The sequence below is a fragment of the Misgurnus anguillicaudatus genome, chromosome 23, assembly GCF_027580225.2.
Source record: "Misgurnus anguillicaudatus chromosome 23, ASM2758022v2, whole genome shotgun sequence".
NCBI classification, from domain to species: Eukaryota; Metazoa; Chordata; class Actinopteri; order Cypriniformes; family Cobitidae; genus Misgurnus; species Misgurnus anguillicaudatus.
Window position 1 is genome coordinate 26,031,526 of NC_073359.2, and position 21,308 is coordinate 26,052,833.

Below are 21,308 nucleotides of genomic sequence, written 5' to 3' on the forward strand. Positions count from 1 at the left end.
TTATGTTCACTTTGTTTTCAAAAAGTTAAAAAGCAGCAATGTTTCAGTCAAAGACCTTTGTCAGGCAAACTTACTTAATAAACAGTTTACACAGAATAACATGGGCAATAAACTGTCAACACAATTCTTACATCACACAAACAACTTCAGAATTAGCCAAAAGGGAACAAACAAACAAACAAAAACATGACAATGTGTTATCCTTCCATTTTGTGCCTACATTACAGTGCTTATCAGTGCTTCAGTGGCCTTTCACTTGTATTTGTTTAACCCTACAATACATGCAAATACATCATTTTCATCATATTGTGGTTCTTCCACCACAAAAGTTCATCTACAAAGATGGTTTTTGAATTCTTTTGCTTAAAATTTTTAAAAGCAGAAAGAAAGTGAAATTAGTCCCGTTTACTTGATCTGTGTCTCATGTGACGACGCTGGAATATATAGTTTCCTCTGTACCATTAGCTTTCTGAAAGATAATGCAAAGGTGAGAAATTACTTTATATAAAACACTGTAGTAAACTGTACATTGGGACAGTTTTGCTTGCAGTTCAGAATATAATGGTGCAGTTTCACAGACAGTGCTTCTCTTAGTCCCAAATGCACTTTTTGTAAGGTTTGTTTGTAAAAACGACTTAAATGTCATAGAAATGGATTAATCTAAACCCTGTCCATGAAACTGCCCCTATTATGTCCAAAAAGAACAGTGGAAATGCCCGGATGAGGGTTTCTGTTTTTTTGTTTATTAGACAAATAAAAGGTAACTTTCTTGGAATAGTGAATATATAAACATAACTTGTTTACGGTATTACCTTCTGTTCATTTTGTCTACAGAACGTGGTATCAGCGTAATGAAGCTCCTCCTCATCTGTTTGGACAGTTTCTACTGCACGTTCACATAGTTCAAAACCTTTGAGCAAACAAAAAGCAAACAAACAATAATTTATATAAATCATAAGAGAAATAGAAACATCATTTTTGCTGGCTAAAGTAAATGGAGTTGACGCTTGCCTTCTTCATGTTCTCTTTTGATCTTCCACCTTATGAACATTATAACTGCTAGTACAATCAAAATAATGGCCAAAGAAATAATTGCTGCAAGCATCACCGTCAGTAAATGTTCTAATAAAAAACAAAATCATATCATAAAATCATATTTCAAATTGGCTTGACAAAAATAATGTCTTCAAAGACCCTGCATAGACGTGGATGAATGATCAAATATTCTTACGAATGTAAATGTAATAATGTTAAAAAAAAACACATCCAATTTCCCTTGAAAATACACACAAAAAACCCAAGTTTACATTTTTGTAATAAATGACATTGACTTGCATACCCTCTGAACACGGCACACAGACATCATTGATGTTGAGATATTGAGTTTGGTTTATGATGGGATTGTTCACCACACAGCTGTATGTTTTTGTATCCTGATATTTCACCTCCAGAGGTAGAGAGATGCTGATGTTGAGATCAGACACACTGATGCTGGACAATAAACTGTTTCCTTTATACCAGGACAGACTCACATCTCTCACATCTCTCACATTTATCACTGAACACAATAATGGACAGTTTGATGATGATGAACATTGTGAAGAGTTACTGCTGATGACAGGAACAGGCAGAGGAGCTGAAAAACATGACCATAAAAGTATACTAAAAACACTAAAAACAAATCTAGACTTCTCACACTGTACACTTTAAAAAAAGTGCTGCTATGAACCAGTTTAGGCTGTACACTGTAAAACCTAAAAGTTAACTAAACTCAAACCACTAAAGTAAACCGGTTGCATTAGTTTTAAAACACATACATTTGAGTACTGTGAACTTAAACAAATTGAGTCATATGCAGTTATGCACTTATATTTAAGTTCATACTACTTAAATATAAGTGCATAATTGCACATGACTCAAGTTCACAGTACTTAAATTTCTGTGTTTTAAAACTTAAATGGCCTAATGCAACCGGTTTACTTAAATGGTTTGAGTAAAGTTAACTGTTAGGTTTTAAAGTGTATATTTTCAAGAAAAATCATCGACATCCACTGACTCATTCTGTTTTACAAAATAGTAAAGAAAGAAACGGTTCATTTACAGGGGGCATATCATGAAAATCTGACTTTTTCATGTTTAAATGCTATAATTGTGTCCCCAGTGCTTCTATCAACCTAGAAAATGTGAAAAAGATCAACCCAGTAACTTTGTTTTGGTAAACCATTCTCTGCAAGCATGTGCAAATTAGGTAATTGAAATTTGTCTCCCCTTGTGATGTCAGAAGGGGATAATACCGCCCCTTAATCTGCACTATCCAACCACCGCACTGCCATTTAGTGCAGAGATCAGCTCATTTACATTTAAAAGGACACACCCAAAAACAGCACATTTTTGCTTATACCTACAAAGTGGCAATTTTAACATGCTATAATAAATTATCTATATGATATTTTAAGCTTGAACTTTACATACATACTCTAGGAACACCAAAGATTTGTTTTTCATCTTTAAAAAATCGTGTGAAATGTCCCCTTTAACTGAACCTTTGACTGAATGGTTCTCTGGGGAACAAAAATCAACTTTATTTGTATCAATCTATAAATCAGGTACATAATTGATTAAAAGTAGCTTGTGAGCTTTATCAGATATTAATATCAGGAGAATTGTTTTAAATGTGTTAAGAGTGAACCAGAATTAACAAAGAGTTTCTGAGAAAAGCATATATCATAAACTCACCATAGACAGTAACATTGAATCGCTTCTCTGAATTTCCTCTGTAACTGCGGATCTGTAGTTTATAAAGTGCAGAGTGTTCGGTTTTGATGTTTCTGATGGTGAGAGATCCAGTCTGACTGTCCAGTAAAAGTCTCAGGTCTCCAAATGGCTCTTTACTACTAAACATATCAATGCCTTGCTTATAAATTTCAGCTATACGAGTCTCTTGAGATCCAAACATCCACACTATGAGATCATCTCTCTGTATGTCAGTAATATTAGTGTGTAGGGTAACAGAATCTCCCTCCATCACTGACACTGATGTCACTTCATCTCCATCAACACCAAACACACCTAAAACACAAACGCAGGTAGCCTACATAAGGATATGACAACTGAGGTCTACAAAAACATGCTGAAACTTGTTGCAAATAAAACTAATCGGACCAATAACTTTCTAAGGTAAACGGATGAGAGCTTAATTCTCATATAATGAACATTATAAAGTAGCTTACAGCGAAGATTACAGAATCTATTACTTAATAAATATCCTACACGGTAAAAATAATTTTGTTACTATAAAAAATGAGGCCATAATACCAGACTGACACTGGACTGAAAGTACAAAACTATAATAAAACGAAGGCAGTTCTTGAATATTTAATCATTCTGAACAAAGACAAAAACCGACGTCACAAACTTAAACAATTTATGACTTACCGTTCATGACCAATAAGAACAAATAAAATAAAGCTGATTTGTAAATAGTATTCCTCAACATTCTGACGAATACAGAAATAAATTCCACATAAAGGGCACTGAATCCTCGAGAGATTCGTATTTTCAACGGACAAAATATACAAGATCCGGATTAAATTATTAATACATTTAAGCGATTATTGATCAAATACAACAAGAAGATTCACCAAATCCACATCTGTGAAATAAAATAGTTTCAACCTTGCGGATGAGCTCTTGGACTATAACAGTAGCCTACATCGAGGTCCCGCCCATTAAGACTTGCAGCTTGGTAATTTTTTTTTAAATAATAATAATATCATACATGGATAGATAAATTTATCAGACATTGTTATAGAACTATATTATTATTAGTTAAAATTATATTTACAAGTCTGTGAGAATATTATAATAATTTTATTATTAATGAAAAATGGCAAAAACTTTCCTAATTTGTCTGTATTTATATAATAATAATTTATAATACACTGTGATCTCCTTATACTATTCTTGTTAATTTTGCTTGCATAGAGGTTTAAGTGTAAACTTGCTAATTTAAACCTGTGTGTAAGTTTATATTTATATAAAGTATAAAGTTTATATAATGCAATAAAGGTCAGACGATTAAAAACATTTAATGTCGCAGGTGGAGGTATGCACGCGTCTGCACAGGTTGTACACGCGCCCACTGCAAACCACGGTCTCCTGTCCTACATCAACAACACCATGAAATATGGCATTACACTGAATGGGTTAAAACTGGCACGTGTACAATAGCTATACATTGAACAGATTTCTAAACTATTATCCATATTATTCTATTAATATATTTACTTTGTGTAGTCGTGCAGTGCTGTCCTCACAGTCTGATTTGTAAAGTTTAACCATAAATGTGGTTTTCAACTGATGTCTGTTGCCCTTTCCTCTGCTAGAAAAAAATGCTGACTGAAGCCCACGGTCTGTTTTAACCACAAAAAATCACTGTGGTCTCTTTGTGATGCAGACAAGAAAGATGCACAAGTATGATGTGGAAAGTGTTTTAGAGCTTGATGTTTGTCAGTGTGGACAAACAAAAAACAATTGCTGTTATTATGTACAGTACATTTTCCTAAAAATCTAAAATTAAAAATTTAAACAACAGCATATAAAAGTTATATAGCCATAAACGTAATTAGGTCATGATGGCTGAAGTGACCACCACTTCCTGTTGAGCAAATCTTCTGCAGCACATCAAACAGACTGAAATGCAGTCTGCATGCTTACAGTATACGTGAGATCCTCTGAATGGAATTGATCACATTTATTTGTAATTTTACATTTTCATCATTAATAATCAACTGTATGTATGGGTAAAATATCAGCTGATATTTTATATTAATGAAGAATAAACCCACAAACGCCAAATCAAATTAAAACCATTGTTGTACAAAAAACATTTTTTTGTCCCTAATGTGTACACTAGGTCAGTGGTTCTCAAACTTTTTCAGTGTGCGGCCCCCTTTGTGTATGGTGCATTCCTTCGCGGCCCCCCCAAACAAAATTTATGACAGTTCTAAAACTTCACATTTTAATTCAACAAAACATTAAATTATCCAAAGTAGTGCTACCTTACTTTTTTTAGGTTTAATTTCACAGAATTCATGATAAATTATTGTATTTTATAAAATTTCATAAAACTGGGGCCCCCCTGGCACCATCCTGGGGCCCCCAGTTTGAGAACCACTGCACTAGGTGGTGGTGATGGCTAAATTCTCTATTTTGTTTATAGTAGTGCCATCTGGTGGTGATAAATAAACACCTTTACAAAGCAGTTTATGATGACATCCTCTGAGGTCGCATATGCAGGCTGCGTACGTCATCAAGCCCTATTTATAGACATAAGAAAATACGTAATCTTGAACTCTTATACATATGCAATCTTAACAGGCAGTCAAGTTTTAAGCTTATACCACATTAAATCCTAAGTCTCCTGTTGCTGTCACTCTAGACCAGTGGTTCTCAAACTGGGGTCCGGGGCTCCCAGGGGGGGCGTGAGATGGTGCCAGGGGGGCTCCAGTTTTATGACATTTTATAAAATACATTAATTTATCATGAATTCTGTGAAATTAAACCTAAACAAAATAAGGCAGCACTACTTTGTATTTAATGTTTTGTTTAATTAAAATGTGAAGTTTTTGTCATAAATTTTCTTTGGGGGGCTGCAAAGGAATGCACCATACACAAAGGGGGGCACCCTCTGAAAAGGTTTGAGAACTACTGCTCTAGACCATTATTAAGCATAGCTTAGCACAATCCATTGAATCTGATTAGATTATTAGCATTGCACTCAAAATTAAGAGTTTCCCTTTTTTTCAATTTAAAACTTGACTCTTTTGTAGTTCGTGTACTAAGACAGACGGAAAATTAAACGTTGCAATTTTCTAAGCTGATATGGTTAGGAACTATACTCTCATTCCGGCGTAACAATCAAGGACTTTGATGCCGTAACATAGCAGCAGCAGGCGTAGTGATATCACGCAGTGCCTGAAAATATTACCCAGCTATTGAAAGTTACCAAGGGGACTATTTTTCAGGCTCTGCGTAATATTATTGCGCTGGCTGCAGCCATGGTACGCAGTAAATTCCTTGATTATTACACCGAAATGAGAGTATAGTTCCTAGCCATATCAGCCTAGAAATCACGTTTAATTTTTCGTTTTAAAATGACAAGTTTACTTGATTGCTGTTCTCGCAAGAGCGAGAGTGATTCGAAATTAGACTTCTCGCATGATTTCTAGACTCGCTGTCGCGGAACCTTAACGTCATCCGCCTGTCGGAGCTTACTGTCCGCATGACGTTGAACCAAAGCCGATTGGCCCTATACGCTTACTACGCAGGCTGCATAGGGCCCCTCAAATTACGTAAGGCCCCGCCCCCCTGTCTCATTTTACAACGCATGTTACTGTTTACTGAGATGACAATATGAAGCGGAGCTATCCATCTGGCCACGAAAAAAGAAAAAGGAAACAAAATGAGAGTAAAAAGCGAGAACAGCAATCAGGTAAACTTGTGTTCTCTTCAAGTTTGATGTCATGTCAAGAAGAGCAAACAGTAAAGTTAAAGCAACACTATGTAGTTTCCATGTAAAAATCATTTACAGCTCCCCCATGTGGTTGAAAGCGCAACAGTGCCTGTATCAGACACTCTTCTGCAGGTTGTGTTTCCTACCCTTCACCGCCACTTTCAGAGTGTGCTTTTGGCAGCTAGGAGGCTGCTCAGGTTGCAGCAACAGTACAATTTGTCCAGTTAAAAGTCACTGAAATAATTTTAGAGACATTATTTAAATGTAAAAAAACTACATAGTGTTGCTTTAAGTTGATGTGATTCTGTTTCTCTCTATCTGACTTGCTAAATTAGCTGTGTAGTGTTGCCAGTGCAACCTTTTAGCCTGTCTGTTACACAATTTATTGCGTGAATATTCACGTGAACAAACACCCAAGGGCAATGGTGTTTATAAACGGCAGGTTGATAACCGCGCGTGAATATGCGTTGATATGCACGTGCAATCGTGCACAAATGACACGTCTGCTTTCCAGCAGCAACATCTGTGTGGGGACCATAACAAAAATAGCACAATAACACTCATAAATGACAATGTTAATGCAAAATGGAAACCAATGGATTTACATTGGAATGGGTATTATGCCATCCAGGTCAAAATGAATGCACATCCCTCAGTAAATAATAACCATCAGGGATCAAGTATTGGTCTTATGAATACTATAAACAGTTATACTGTATGGCAAGCCATTTTAGCTTTCATACATTAACATGATATGTATTTTTTATATCAATAATTCAGTTTTCACTACTTAAAATATAAATATTAAGAGTGTAATTTATAGTAGGAACCATATATTGTATGTAGTGAGAGCAGTGGGGTGTCAAGTTTGAATGTGTGGCAAAGCTCACGGGTCATGGCACGAGTCAGGTAGGAGGGCCCCTTAGCAGAATTTTGCTTAGGGCCCCAGGGAGGTCGGGGTCGTCTGAACACACCTAAGGACTTTCCCAACATGTATGTAAAGATCAGGAAACATTTCTTTGTTTCTAGAATTTTTGTTGTAAATGTGAAATTAGTCTAAATAATTAGTTTGGTATGTTTTAGATTTTTCTTTGTCTTGGTTTTACAGTATAATAAAAATGTATTCTTGTGAAGCCAATGTTATGACTGTAACGGTTTGTTTTTAACAGCAGGCTGTGCTCTTTCTCCGGTTTAATACATTTTTAAACGCAATGAATTGAAAGTGTATTTGGCCAATAGGGGGAGGAAATGAGAGCTTGGCTTGTTTAAAAAAATAAATGTAATGTTAGATGTCTCACCATGAGCTGCACTAACCTTATCTGATGTGGAAAACCAAAATGAAAATTATGACGACAATATCAAGCTACACAAGAATTTGACTTCTTTATAAAGATGAAAAGAAATACTCTTTCAAAAACTTATGTAAAAAATTTTAATCCTTCAGTCCAGCCATCAGAGTTACAATACAACAACAAAGAGAACATTTTACTGATGCTCATTGTGAAATATGGACCAAATGTTTTAAATATTTAAATATTATCATGAACAATTTTTAGCATAAATGCACAGCACATGTTTATACTCTGACAAGTTTGACCTTGACTACACCAGAAAAACAACACAATCAGAAAAATTCACAACAGGATCCTTCACATGCTTAAAGCTTTGTTGCAATAAAAAAATGAAATGATTTTGAAAGCAGACAATGTTCTTGTGGTTTTGAAATAAAAATAAAAACAGGAACAGACAGTTGAATGAGTATCAGCAGACAAAGCTGAAAGCCTTCAGTGAAATATAATACATGTGTGATGCTCTGCTGCCAGACATACATTAAAGAAAAGAGTGGTTGGGTCGGTTTCTTTTTAGCTTATTGTATGTCTAAACAATAAGCTAAAAAAAACACCCCCACCCCCAACCACTCATTTCAACTGTCCTCCAGATTAAAAATATAAAATATATATAGATCAACCGGTGGGAAAAACATTTAATTTGAAATGTGAAGGAAAACTTAACATTACAGTGACATAAAAAACAGCCTTCAACATAATAAATAAAACACCATAATACAGTGTTTGACAAACTGGTTTTTGCTTCTACATTTGCATGTTTGTTAATGCAAATAAAAAACTATTCAAATGAATTCAGTTGAAAACTCCCTCGAGCATCTCCGGCAATCCAACAAAAAGCCAAAGCACTTCATTATAACAAAGAAAATACATTCTAGCTTAATAAAGCCAGATTCACGTCTTCTGCTCAACTCAATTTCTTTTTAAGGCAGACGCGGTTGAAATGAGATACTGAAGGTTGTTAATCACAGCTGACTTGACTCATGTCACCACGCTGGCGTATACAGTTTCTGATTCACAATGTCTCTGTAACAAAACACACATAGACAAAGATGAAATGACCTTGAGTATGGTGAAGATTTGGTTTGCACTTTTATTTTAATAAAAACTTCAGCTCTTCAGAAAGCATACTATGTGTATATATTTGTCCTTAACACTATTGTTTATTATATACAGTATCTGCGGTCAAAACATTCTGATCTTTCAATTGGTTATTTCAAAGTAATTCACAAAGGCATTCTGTTACTTCCAACGCCAGAAACGCTGATATTAATACTGATATAAGATCTGGGGTATCATATTCTCATGAAACGCGCTGGAGTTTTGGGGATTTTCCATTCGCAGAGTCTTTATTTATTAGTACAATAAGCATTTGTTGTCACTCTTCATAATCCGAACTGGTTTTAAAACTGCCTCCTTATTGTTTTAGGAGACATCAATGTGAATCTTTACTGTACACACAAGCAGGGTATAGCCACATTGATGTTTTGCCTGCTTTGTATGATGTGAGAAATATACATAGGCCTACTGTACAGATGTGTTTCGTACCTTGTTTTGTTGATTTTGCTGACAAAAACTTGTATCAGCGTAATGTAACTCTTCTGTTGTTTCAGCTGGTACAAATATATTTCCTAAAGTGGTGGGTAAACAATATGAGATCACTTTTGTCAATCATTGCTATCGAACACAAAAATGAACTAGATATTAATATTTTCTGCTTATTTTTTTTTAAAAACAGAATATTGAGGATTTCTTGCCTTTTAGTTTGTGTCTTTTGTGGTTCTTGCAGAAAATGTAAATGACAAATGGTGCAAGTACAGCCAGAACTACTGCAGGTATAATAAAATATTTATGTGGATGGAAAGATTCTAAAATGCAAAACAAACAAAAAAATTTTTTAAATGAGTAATGAACATCCATCTTTAAAGAGAAAAATTAAATAATAAAATGAATAAGCCTAGGTAACATCAAGGCAAGATATTTGAAGCCTTCCTCTCTGCACATTAAAACAGTTCTTACCAACTTCTGATGACCTGTTCAACAGTCCTATATACAGAGTAAATATATATGTCTTTAATGTCACCCTGTTTTACTGTACAAAACATCAGCAGTGATAAATAAATACTAAGATCTGTAGGGTATAAATAGATCATAACAGCAATTACAGCTAGCACTCAGATTCAACAGTACATGAACATAACAAATTTTATACAATTATACTTACTATACTATTATATACTATATTATATAATAAATAATTTTATACTCAATTTATTTTGTAAGAGACTTTATAAATGATTTATAGAACACAAGTGATGAACATCACATACCTAAACACGTCTGACAGAGATGAGTGATGTTGAGATGTTGAGTTTGGTTTGTGATGGGATTGTTCACCACACAGCTGTATGTGTTGTTATCATGATAATCTACCTCTAAAGAGAGTCTGATGTTGAGATCAGACACACTGGTGCTGGACAATAAACTGTTTCCTTTGTACCAGGACAGACTCACATCTCTCACATCTCTCTGATTCATCACTGAACATGACAACACACATTTTGAACTTGATGATGATGATGAACATTGAGAAAAGTTTCTCCTGATGACAGGAATGGGCAGGTGAGCTGGAAAACATGAGAGAGAAAGTTAAGTATTATCATCCTAAAAATGTTTCAATTTCTTGCAAATTCCCTCATTTTGTCAGAATCCACTTCTTAAAGGTCCCGTTCTTTCTGTGTTTTTAAAGCTTTGCTTGTGTTTACAGTGCACAATATAACGTGTTCATGTTTCACGTGTAAAAAACGCAGTATTTTTCACACAATTTACTTATCTGTATAGCGTTGTTTTCACTGTCTTCAAAACGGGCTAATGTCTTCATTTTCTATGAAGTTCCTCCTTCAGAAATACGTATGGAGATCTGATTGTGTAGTTTGTTTAGTGTGTTGTGATTCGATAGCAGCTTAGCTTAGCCTGAGCCGTTTGAGCTAAACTGGTGACTGACATATTCCTGTGGGCGGAGTTTAGTCAAAAACTCTTATATTGACGTCATTAAAGCAGGAAGTAGAGGACTGTAGTCCAAACCGGCCATTTGCTGTAGGCTTTGCAAAGTGAATTTTGTTAAAGAATATATATCGCCTGGCAGTGAACTTTGAGCTTTAACATTTTGAAAGTATTATTTATGCTATAACAGCAATATTACACACAAACTTAAGTTTGAAAAATGGGATCAGGAAGAACGGGACCTTTAAAGGTCATCAATGCATGTAGATCTGAGCATCAGCTAACAATACAGAAGCGTTAGCCTAATGCTTAACACTGTGCACAAAATAATATTGAGCTCTAATGTTCTGTGATGTATAAACTACAGTATGAGAAACACATCTCATTTATTAATGATAATTAATAAAAATGAATATTAAGACATGATAAGACGTATTCACTTTACTCACCATAGACAGTGACATTAAATCTCTTGTATGAAGTTCCTCTGTTACTGATGATCTGTAGTTTATAAAGTCCAGAGTGTGTGATTGTGATGTTTGTGATGGTGAGAGATCCAGTCTGATTGTCCAGCTTCAGTCTGTCTCTGAATATCTCATTACTGTCATACATATCAATGCTTTTCTTATAGATTTCAGCTATACGAGTTTCTCGAGGTCCAAACATCCACACTATGTGATCATCTCTCTGTATTTGAGTAATATCAGTGTGTAGAGTAACAGAATCTCCCTCCATCACTGACACTGACTTCACTTCATCTCCAAACACATACACACCTGCTGAAACAATTAAGAATTTTCCGAGTCAGTTTAACTGCATTGCATTGTGAAGAGGTTTACGGAATTGAAACATAATAGCTCAGTCCTTATTTAGTCTGAAAGCACACTTTGATTTCATATCGGAATATAACTTGACAAACTCAAAATCTGTACATGTGTTGTAACATCTCCTGTGCATTATGTGATGACAAAAAAACTCCTTGTTACCTCACAGCAGAGAGGTGGGGCTGACTGGAAAGGTTATATTAATGATGTTTATTTAACAAAGTGCAGGAGGAGCATGACCATACAATCCAAACAACCAGCGTGAGAAGAGGTTTATATAAAAGTACTTATCCCAGTCAAGGAAGAAGGAGTACTATGGGTTTGAAGTACTCATTTCTGCCCAGCCTCCCTAAAAATTAGGAGATTAATGCCATAAACTAAACACAAATTGATCATTACTTTAGGGCCCTCATAAACTGCCACAGGCTTGGGCCCCGCTGTAATGACTATAAAAAGCCAAATTATGTGCCATTTTTCATCATGATATGGTTTCAAAATGACTAAACCGGGGGGGTCTCCAGCCTTTTTAGTGAGCAAGGGCTACCACAATGGATAAAACAATCTTAAGGGCTACTTTTTTGATAAAGACTACTCATAACTTTTTTGGTTTTGCTTGTCGATTTTATTTTACTTGTTAAAATGTTTTAGCATTATTTAAAGTGTTGACATACATAAAAGAAGCATGCTAATTAAAGTAAATGAGAGACAAACAGAAAATTGATGAAACTAAATAAAAATGTATATGCATAATATTTATATAACCTTTTATAAACATATTTACAAGAGACAATTAATATGGATCTGACATCTCACAGTACTGTCTGAATAAGACTTTGTTGCGCATGTGAATAATGATTGGTCACTTTAAATATTGGTCTATCACCAAACATCATGTGGAGTTATTTTGCGAGTGATTGTGACATACATTATAGGCAAATTGATAGATTTATTTGTTATTTTTTAACAAAAACTAATAATTGTAATAATTTAACAATTTAATATAGAACAGTTTCAATTTAATATATAATCCCCGGTTTCACAGACACGGTTTAAAGCTAGTCCTAGACTAACACACATGTTTAAGCTGTCTCAAGTGAACAAAAATAACTTGCATTGACAGATCTTAAAATATGCCACTGCCAATGATTTGTGAAAGTCGTGCAATACATACACTGTAAAATATTATTTGCTGCCTTCAATTTTTTTGTTCAATCAACTCAGATTTACAAGTCATTTCAACTTACTATTATTTATCTTGACAAGAGATGAGCTGCTACAACTTATAAAATTAAGTTGACTTTATTCAACTTGTCTAGATAAATAAAAGTAAGTTAAAATGACTTTTAAATCTGAGTTGATTGAACAAAAATGTTTAAGGAAACAAATAATTTTATAATGTGCCCCAAATTCCAATTTTGCATGCATATGATACGTCAGTCCTTTCCACTCACTTAATAAGATGCAACTTTTCTTGTTGTTTTATTATTAGATTCAGTTTTTTTTTACCATTGTCGATTGAGTTTGTGGTTAGAACAATCGGTCACATTTTATTTTACGGTATCACAGTGTAATTATACATTTAAGTAACAAGTAATAATCATTAACAACATGTACTTACTATACAGTAGGGTTGGGGTTTGGATTAGGGTTTGGTTTAGGGTTAGTTGCATGTAATTATGCATAGTTAACTGTTATTACTATAATAATTACATGTAACATGTGTAACAAAGACACCGTAAAATAAAGTGTTACCGAACAACCTTTTGCTACATAAAATGAATCACTAACCCCAATTTTATACCCAAACCCTGCTAAAAAAAACAATAGAAACAACCACAGAAAATCTATTGGATTTAGTGGTTTTACTGGGAATTTAATTGGTTGTAATGGAAACTTTAATTATCTCTGTGGGTCTCTGCTGGTATGTGTTGGGTTCTATTGATGGGGCCATTAAATTCGACTGGAATCCTAATGTACAAAAAAGGAATTTTGTAGTGGTTTAAATGGTAAAAGCTAATGGTTCCTATTGGTATTTTAATGGAAACCATTAGAATTTCTTTGATGATTTCTATTGTTTTTTTCAGCAGAGAACTCAAGTGACCATGGTTTAAAAATAGACAAAAACATAAAGAAACCTAAATATTAAATGAAATCCTAAAGCAAATCCCAAATTGAACCCTAAACTCAAGTGACAATGGTATAAAAATAGATAAGAATTGAAAAACCAATACATAAGTGATAGGGAAGCACTGGCGTATATCATATGCACAAAAATTAGAATTTTGCATATTTTGCACAACTTTCATCCTGCGTGCTGGGTTGAATACAAACCAGTAACGTCTTTTCTGAAAAGCATTTTTTATTTTATGTGGGTATCTTGATTTAGTAGCATAAGCCTATATACTAAAAAGTTTTTTAAATAACTAATCCTGCATTTATAGGCACCAATGTGTGTGAACCGTCATACGTGTGATAAGTGAGAGATACACTCCCAGCGCAACATCACATTTATCGCGGTAATTTAGAGTCGTAATGCTGACATATTTTAAAAGAAACTAGGCTAAATAACGAGAAGAGCGGTATTTCATTGAGATGAGGAAGATAAGAAGTCACTTGTTTTAGGAAAAACCCAACAATACGTGACGCCACAAATAAAACGTTACACTTACCATTCACGACCAATAAGAGACATAATGAAGTAATCCTGTAAAGAGTCGTATTGCTCAACATTATGACTCAACGATAAATAATCTCCACATTATGATAAATCCGAGTGAGATTGAAAGCATCGGACAATCATCGCACAAAAGTCAAAAAAATAAATAAATTCTCTTCCCCATCAAAACTATTGATGCATCAAAACGCATCATATTTAATTAAAACAATATTTACAAATTATAGAAAAAAAATCGCTAATTTCGTTTGCGAAAGAGCACAAAGCTTTGCATCAACATCATCAGACGTGCAGATCGTCCTACCCCAATAGACCCCGCCCATTGAGCTACTCCTTAATAATAAAAAAGAGTTTTTTTGGTTTCTCAAAACTTTTCAGTCAAAGTTCCTTAAAAATAATTTAATTTATTCCTAAAAAATAAAAATAAGTTTTTTTTCTTAGCGTTTAATAGTCTAAAGAACCTTTTACACAACAAAGAACCTTTTGTTTTAATGACTGCTGGTGATGTGAGATCATCCCATGCCATATTATTATCCACAGTGAGAGCTTCAAAGGATTAGATGTGTCTCAAAAACAAGGCTTTTTTAAGATGAAAGACTAAAGTCATGTAAAAAGGAACTTTGAGAGACAACATTTAGCCGTTTGATTGTCTTAAAAACCTCTAATGCATATTTGTTCAATATTATGGACATGATTTTTATGCTCTCTTTCAACTTAAATGTTTGCCTACTTTATGTTAAAGTTTTTATAGTGTAGTATGAATGTAACTCCTCCTTATGCACGCACGCACGTGCTCAGGTTGTTGTGCGTGCACCCACTACAAAGCCACTTTTTTGTGACATTTATTACATTGTCCTGACCTACATTAACAAACCAAAAGAGATGTCATTACATATATACTGCACAATATCTTAAAGCATTTCTTCCTTATTCCATCAATATATTTAATGTCTGTGGTTATGTGATGTGCACAATCTAATGACAATCTAACTTTAAAAATGATAAGTACTTTTCATTTTAACCATTTGTGGTTTTCAGCTTTTCTCTGAACTCAAAGCCCCTTCCTCGCATGTTCCGTTCTTCTGTAACAACCGACGCAACTGAGGCCCATGATCAGAGATCACTGCGGTCTCTTTGTGATACAGAAAAGATGCACGTTCATGACGTGCAAAGTGTTTGAAAGTTTAATGCTTCTATTAATGTGGTCTAATGTATTTTTATTTATTTTTATTTTTTCTTGATGTTACATTATAAAGACTATATTCTCATGTTTCAGTAAAAAACAAAAACAGAATATAAATGGTCTTCTAATTTAAATTTGTTGAAATATTCTTCTATAGAGAAACGCTCTTACATGTTGTGGTTCAATTATAATCTTTATTTTTAGCAGCATGTAACTCATATACATAAAATACAAAGCTACAGCGTACAAAAGTTATCAGGACAGCAAAAAATGTAATTAGGTCAAAGTACCTAAGCACCTGCTCAAACTGTGAGTGACCACCACTTCCTGTTGAGATACAAATCTTAAGAAGCTCATCAAACCAAATGCAGTTGCATGCTTGTGTCGTTTTGCATGAATTGATTCTGTGTATAAAACGTACATTTCATTATTAATAATTAACTGCACTGTCAGTGATGTGTGTATGCAGATACTCCCTGAAGTACACAAGTTGCGTAGGACGCCAAACCCCGACAGGACCCCCTTACAAAGTTTTGCATAAGGTCCCCGGAAGTCTAAGACCGGCTCAACTTTCCTTTCGAGAATGTATTGACCTGAGTTAACCATAACTTTATCAAACAGGATCTCACAGGATTGATGCCATAGTGTCTGAAACATACCCAATGAAATATAATGATTAAACAGATAGAAAAAGTTTAATAGCCCTTCACAACTCTTTGGCTATACAGTTGTTTACTGTTTCCATGGTTTTCTTGATGCCAAGCCATCCTGCCTACAACACTTTTTCTCACACTAATAGGTGATAGCCTTATTATACGTAGCTGTGAGACCGGTTCACACTTTCGGGTTTTTTTGCACTTTGGGGTTCTGGTAGGCAACTATTTCCTGCAGATCAGAAAGACTGTGTTTTTCCCAGATATACGCTGAGCAATACCACATGTGTGCATGTAGGAAGCTGTGTTAAGTTTATGTGCTTTGGGTGTTTCCCCAAACAGAAAGAAAATGTTATCGGCAGTAGCAGCTGGTGACTTATCTTGCGAGGGAAATTTAAAATATGTGTTCGACGTGTAATGTCTGTTGCTTGTGTTTTCAAAATATGCGTTTGTTGCGTCGTGTGAACCATGTGCATCATGCATCTTGTCAAAATAAAAGCCTGCTGCACACCCATCGAAACATTTTATGATAAAACGACATGCTCGCGTTCAGAAAACACTGGCAAGACACTTCATTAACAGTAAACTCTGATTACAAATGATATTATGCGAATATCTGGCGAAGCGCCAGAGTCTATTTTATCATAAACCCTTTAGACGTGTGAACACTGCAGCAAGCACTTATTTTGACAAGACGCATGATGGTTCACACATATTTTTAAATTATGAACCACACACATGACGGGCTAAATACGTGTTGTGGCGAACTTCGCATTGTGCGCCCTTTAAAAATAAGCCACCGACTGCGATTGGTTATGAGTCAAGTCCTGTTCTGATCCTTTGTTTCCTCCATCATTTGTTTGCTCATGCTTTCATTTATAACAGGTAGCAAAGCAAATAGGTTTGTGTGGTTTAGCGCTTGTCGTTAAAGTTACAGTTGGCCGCCATTTGTGTTTCTTTCATTTCCATACTGTCTGACATGAAACCATCAGGAAGGATGTTTTTTTCTGTACTAAGTACATTATCATTTATATCATAGACAGACCCTCAGAGCCTTACACAATAATTTCCTGTTTAATCTGTAACATCCATTAAAGGAAATGTGTGGAAGGATACTGTAACTTGATCTGTGTTGAGCAGATGGTTTATGGTCTTCTCTTATTGCCCGATTATTGATTTTGGAATAAATTGTGAATCTCTCTTGCTGGTAAAGCAGCAGTTATAATGTACCACGGTATGTTATGGAGTACAAGTGTTTGATGTTGTGTTTTTGGCCACAAACCATCTGCTAGCTCCACATTACTTATACAGCTATTTTTCTTTCACTTGATTAAGTTCCTCATTTTCTAATTGCTGTATAATACACATTTTCACATGATAACACACAACACACTACTAAAGGATCTAATAAAGGTTAATTCTGGATCTCTCTCTCCGACCTTTCATGCATGCAATGTTTGTCTTCACAACACGGGACAGTAGAGCTTGATGATTTTCCAGCGTGTAACTACAGTAAACAGTAGTTTAAAACCTCAGCACAGTGTCACATAACAGGCAACTAAGAATATATCTCTCTTATTAATCAACTTTATCATTCTCAGCATCACATTCTCCACAACCATGCATGATTTTTTTCACATGCTTGCCCTGCTTGTTTTTCCTATATGTTCAAAGGTGATCTAACATGTGTAGACTTCACTGTTGTGAACTTTTATTTCATTATTCTCCTTTCTTACCGACCCTTTTCACTACAAAGAATCTTTTTTGAAAGCCTATAATTTGTAATGACTGCTAATAGTAATATTTTCCACTTATCAAATAAATGACCCTGTATGCGAGATCATCTCTATGTCCTAAAGCCTTTATTATCCACAATCAGAGCTTCAGATGATATAAGATATATTACTCAAAAACAATGCCTTTTCTGAAGAAAGACATAAGTCAATTAAAAAAAAAATGTTTGGCTACTTTAAGTTAAAGTTTACACGGTGCAGTATGAAAGTGACTCCTCCTCATGCACGCTCGTGCTCAAATAGGCTACGTGAGCCCACTACAAAACCACTTTAGTTATATTTGTAACAGTACAGTATCCTGACCTACATTACAACAAACCAACAGAGATGTCATTACATACTGAGATAAAACAAGCACATGCACAATATACTAAAACTTTGCTTTGTGCAAAAAACTTATATAATTTACTTTGCATTCTAACCTTAAATGTGGTTTTCAGCTTTTTTCTGAACTCAAAGCCCCTTCCTCTCATTTACCTTTCTACTTTAACAACCGATGCAAACTGAGGCCCATGATCTGACTCTAACATCAGAGGCCACTGCGGTCTCTTTGTGATGCCGGCAGAAAAGAACGATGCATGATTGCAGAGCTTAATGTTTCCATTAGTGTGGTCTAATGTATTTTTCCCGATAATTATTTATCTTTATTTTCATGATGGTACATTATAGACACTACATATACAGTACATACACAGTTTACCATATATGGTTTCATTTTTTTTCAAAACAGACCTTAAATGGTCTTCTTAAGAACTAAATTATTAATTAAAGTTCTTTGTGGAAATTAATAATATCCTAAATTGGTAAAACGCTCAACCACATTTAGTTTCTAATGTCAATTTTTTTTTAGGAGCATATGACTCAAAAACATTTTAAAACAGGTAACGTCTACAAAATTGTCATCATGGACAAAACGTAATTAGGTCAAAATAGCTGAAGCTGGTGCTCGGTAAATGACCACCACTTCCTGTTGAGATACAAATCTTCTAAAGCACATCAGACAAAGGCAAAATGCAGCGTGCATACTTGTGTCCTTTTGCATGCATTGACATGTATGTATAAAATTTCCATTTTGTTATTAATAATCACCTTCACGGTCATTAAAGTAAATTAGGAGATCTTTAAAGGTGCAGTGTGTAATTTTTAGAAGGAATTTTTTGGCAGAAATGCGAAATAATATACAAAACTAAATTAACAGGGATGTATAAAGACCTTTCATAAAGAACCGTTATGTTTTTATTACCTTAGAATGAGACGTTTTTATCTACATACACAGAGGGTCCCCTTACATGAAAGACGCCATTTTGTGCCGCCATGTTTCTACAGATGCTCTTAAAGGGGCCATGGCACAAGACTTTTTTAAGATGTCAAATAAATCTTTGGTGTCCCCAGAGCACATATGTTTAGCTCAAAATACCATATAAATAATGTATTATAGCATGTTAAAATTGCCACTTTGTAGGTGTGAGCAAAAATGTGCAGTTTTGGGTGTGTCCTTTAAAATGCAAATGAGTGTCACGATCGGTATACACCGGGAAGTGAAAACCAAAAGGAGAACCCAAACGCAAAGGATGTATAAAATAACTAAGATTTATTTACAAAAACTGAAACACCCACGAGGGGGTAAAAACAGAAAGGAACAAAAACACTGTGATGTAACACAAATCAAACAGAACACGAGAATAACTCGGATGGGAAAACTGGGGAACATCAATACAATAAACTACAATACAACGCACGCACACCACACAGAGAACACAAGGGCATATTATAGACAGCACATCAATGGGGAACAGGTGAACATAATTAATCACTTAAGACATGATTACATAAGGGAGTAGGGTAAAAGTGACAAGACACTGGGAATACGTGTTACACATACATGATGTGAAAACACACGTATTCCCACATAAAACAATGCTGCCCTGGTCCTGCCCTCTGGATAATAACCAAGGTCAGGCAAGACCATGACAGCCACAAAACACTGGGAACACGTGTCACACAGATATGATGTGAAACTCACGTGTTCCCACGTACACACAATGCTGCCCTGACCTTGCCCACAGAACATAGACCTGAACCTATACTAAGGTCTGGCAAGATCACGACAGCAACAAGACACCGGGAACATGTGGCAGCCACACACAGAATGTGATCCCACATGTCCCCACACAGAACATGATACTGCCACGGTCCTGTCAGATGCACTCAGACCTACATCTAGCACGGATGTCTGACAGGACCGTGACAATGAGCTGATGAAATTCAAACTGAGTCACACTGATGGTGGTTTGTTGCAATTAAAACTCATTTGTGCTTTTCTCTGCACTAAATGGCAGTGCTGTTGGATAGTGCAGATTAAGGGGGCGGTATTATTATAATAAGAGCTCCTTATGACATCATAAGGAGAGCCAAATTTCAACGACCTATTTTTTAATGTGCTTGTAGAGAATGGTTTACCAAAACTAAGTTACTGGGTTGATTTTTTCAACATTTTCTATGTTGATAGAAGCACTGGGGACCCAATCATATCACTTAAACATGGAAAAAGTCAGATTTTCATGCCATGGCCCCTTTAACGGGCAAACCTTTTTATTAAAGGTGCAGTGTGTAATTTTTAGAAGGATCTTTTGACAGAAATGCAAAATAATATACAAAAATATATTATCAGGGGTGTAAAAAGACCATTCGTAATGAACCGTTATGTGTTTATTACTTTAGAATGAGATGTTTTTATCTACATACACAGAGGGTCCCCTTACATGGAAGTCGCCATTTTGGGCGGCCATGTTTCTACAGAAGCCCTTAACGGACAATCTTTTTTTTTTCTAAGTTGTCTCCGACGATGACATGTTTGTCCGGTGGTGGCTACCAGAGCTTCTCTGTGTTTTAAAAGTGAGGGGTGAGCAGCGGAATGAGCCATTGGTTGCAATTTACAACCTCACCACTAGATGCCGCTAAAATTTACACACTGCACCTTTAACTCATTCACCGCCATTGACGAGTTATCTCGTCATTTATGAGTTCATATTTAACTAATAAATATGCCTTTTTGGACGAATTTCAAAGTGAAAGTGTAATACCGCTTTTATCCACCAGATGGCGCCAAATCGAATTGATCAAAAACGGAAGTTAAAAAGATTTAATGGTTATTTTAACTGCCTTTATGTTTGATAGTCATTCTGAGTCTGATCTCAAAATGTATTTTTGAAGAGAAATATCCATATTTCAGTGGTTAAATTAAGTAGAAAAAGTATCGGAGCTCCGCCGAGTTCATCATCTAAATCTTACTTTCTTACTATCTTGTTCCTATCTATA

The 21,308-nt window shown here is 35.1% G+C and overlaps 1 protein-coding gene and 2 long non-coding RNA genes across 3 annotated transcripts in view; all 3 read right to left on the reverse strand.

Moving 5' to 3' along the window:
- Positions 1-14,591, reverse strand: part of LOC129454266 (CD48 antigen) — a 28,119-nt gene extending 13,528 nt beyond the window's left edge. The window contains exon 1 of the mRNA XM_073861764.1: positions 14,357-14,591. Within this exon, the coding sequence (XP_073717865.1) occupies positions 14,357-14,417 (61 nt within the window). The 5' untranslated portion in view covers positions 14,418-14,591. The remainder of the gene's footprint in view (positions 1-14,356) is intronic.
- On the reverse strand, positions 90-1,737 carry LOC141359429 (uncharacterized). The gene is made up of 3 exons (XR_012365860.1): positions 1,340-1,737; positions 813-1,122; positions 90-469 (listed from the first exon to the last, which is right to left on the reverse strand). It is a non-coding gene; the product is annotated as an uncharacterized lncRNA (long non-coding RNA).
- LOC141359428 (uncharacterized) lies at positions 7,930-9,497 on the reverse strand. The gene is made up of 2 exons (XR_012365859.1): positions 9,409-9,497; positions 7,930-8,886 (listed from the first exon to the last, which is right to left on the reverse strand). It is a non-coding gene; the product is annotated as an uncharacterized lncRNA (long non-coding RNA).
- Positions 14,592-21,308: the final 6,717 nt, after the last annotated feature.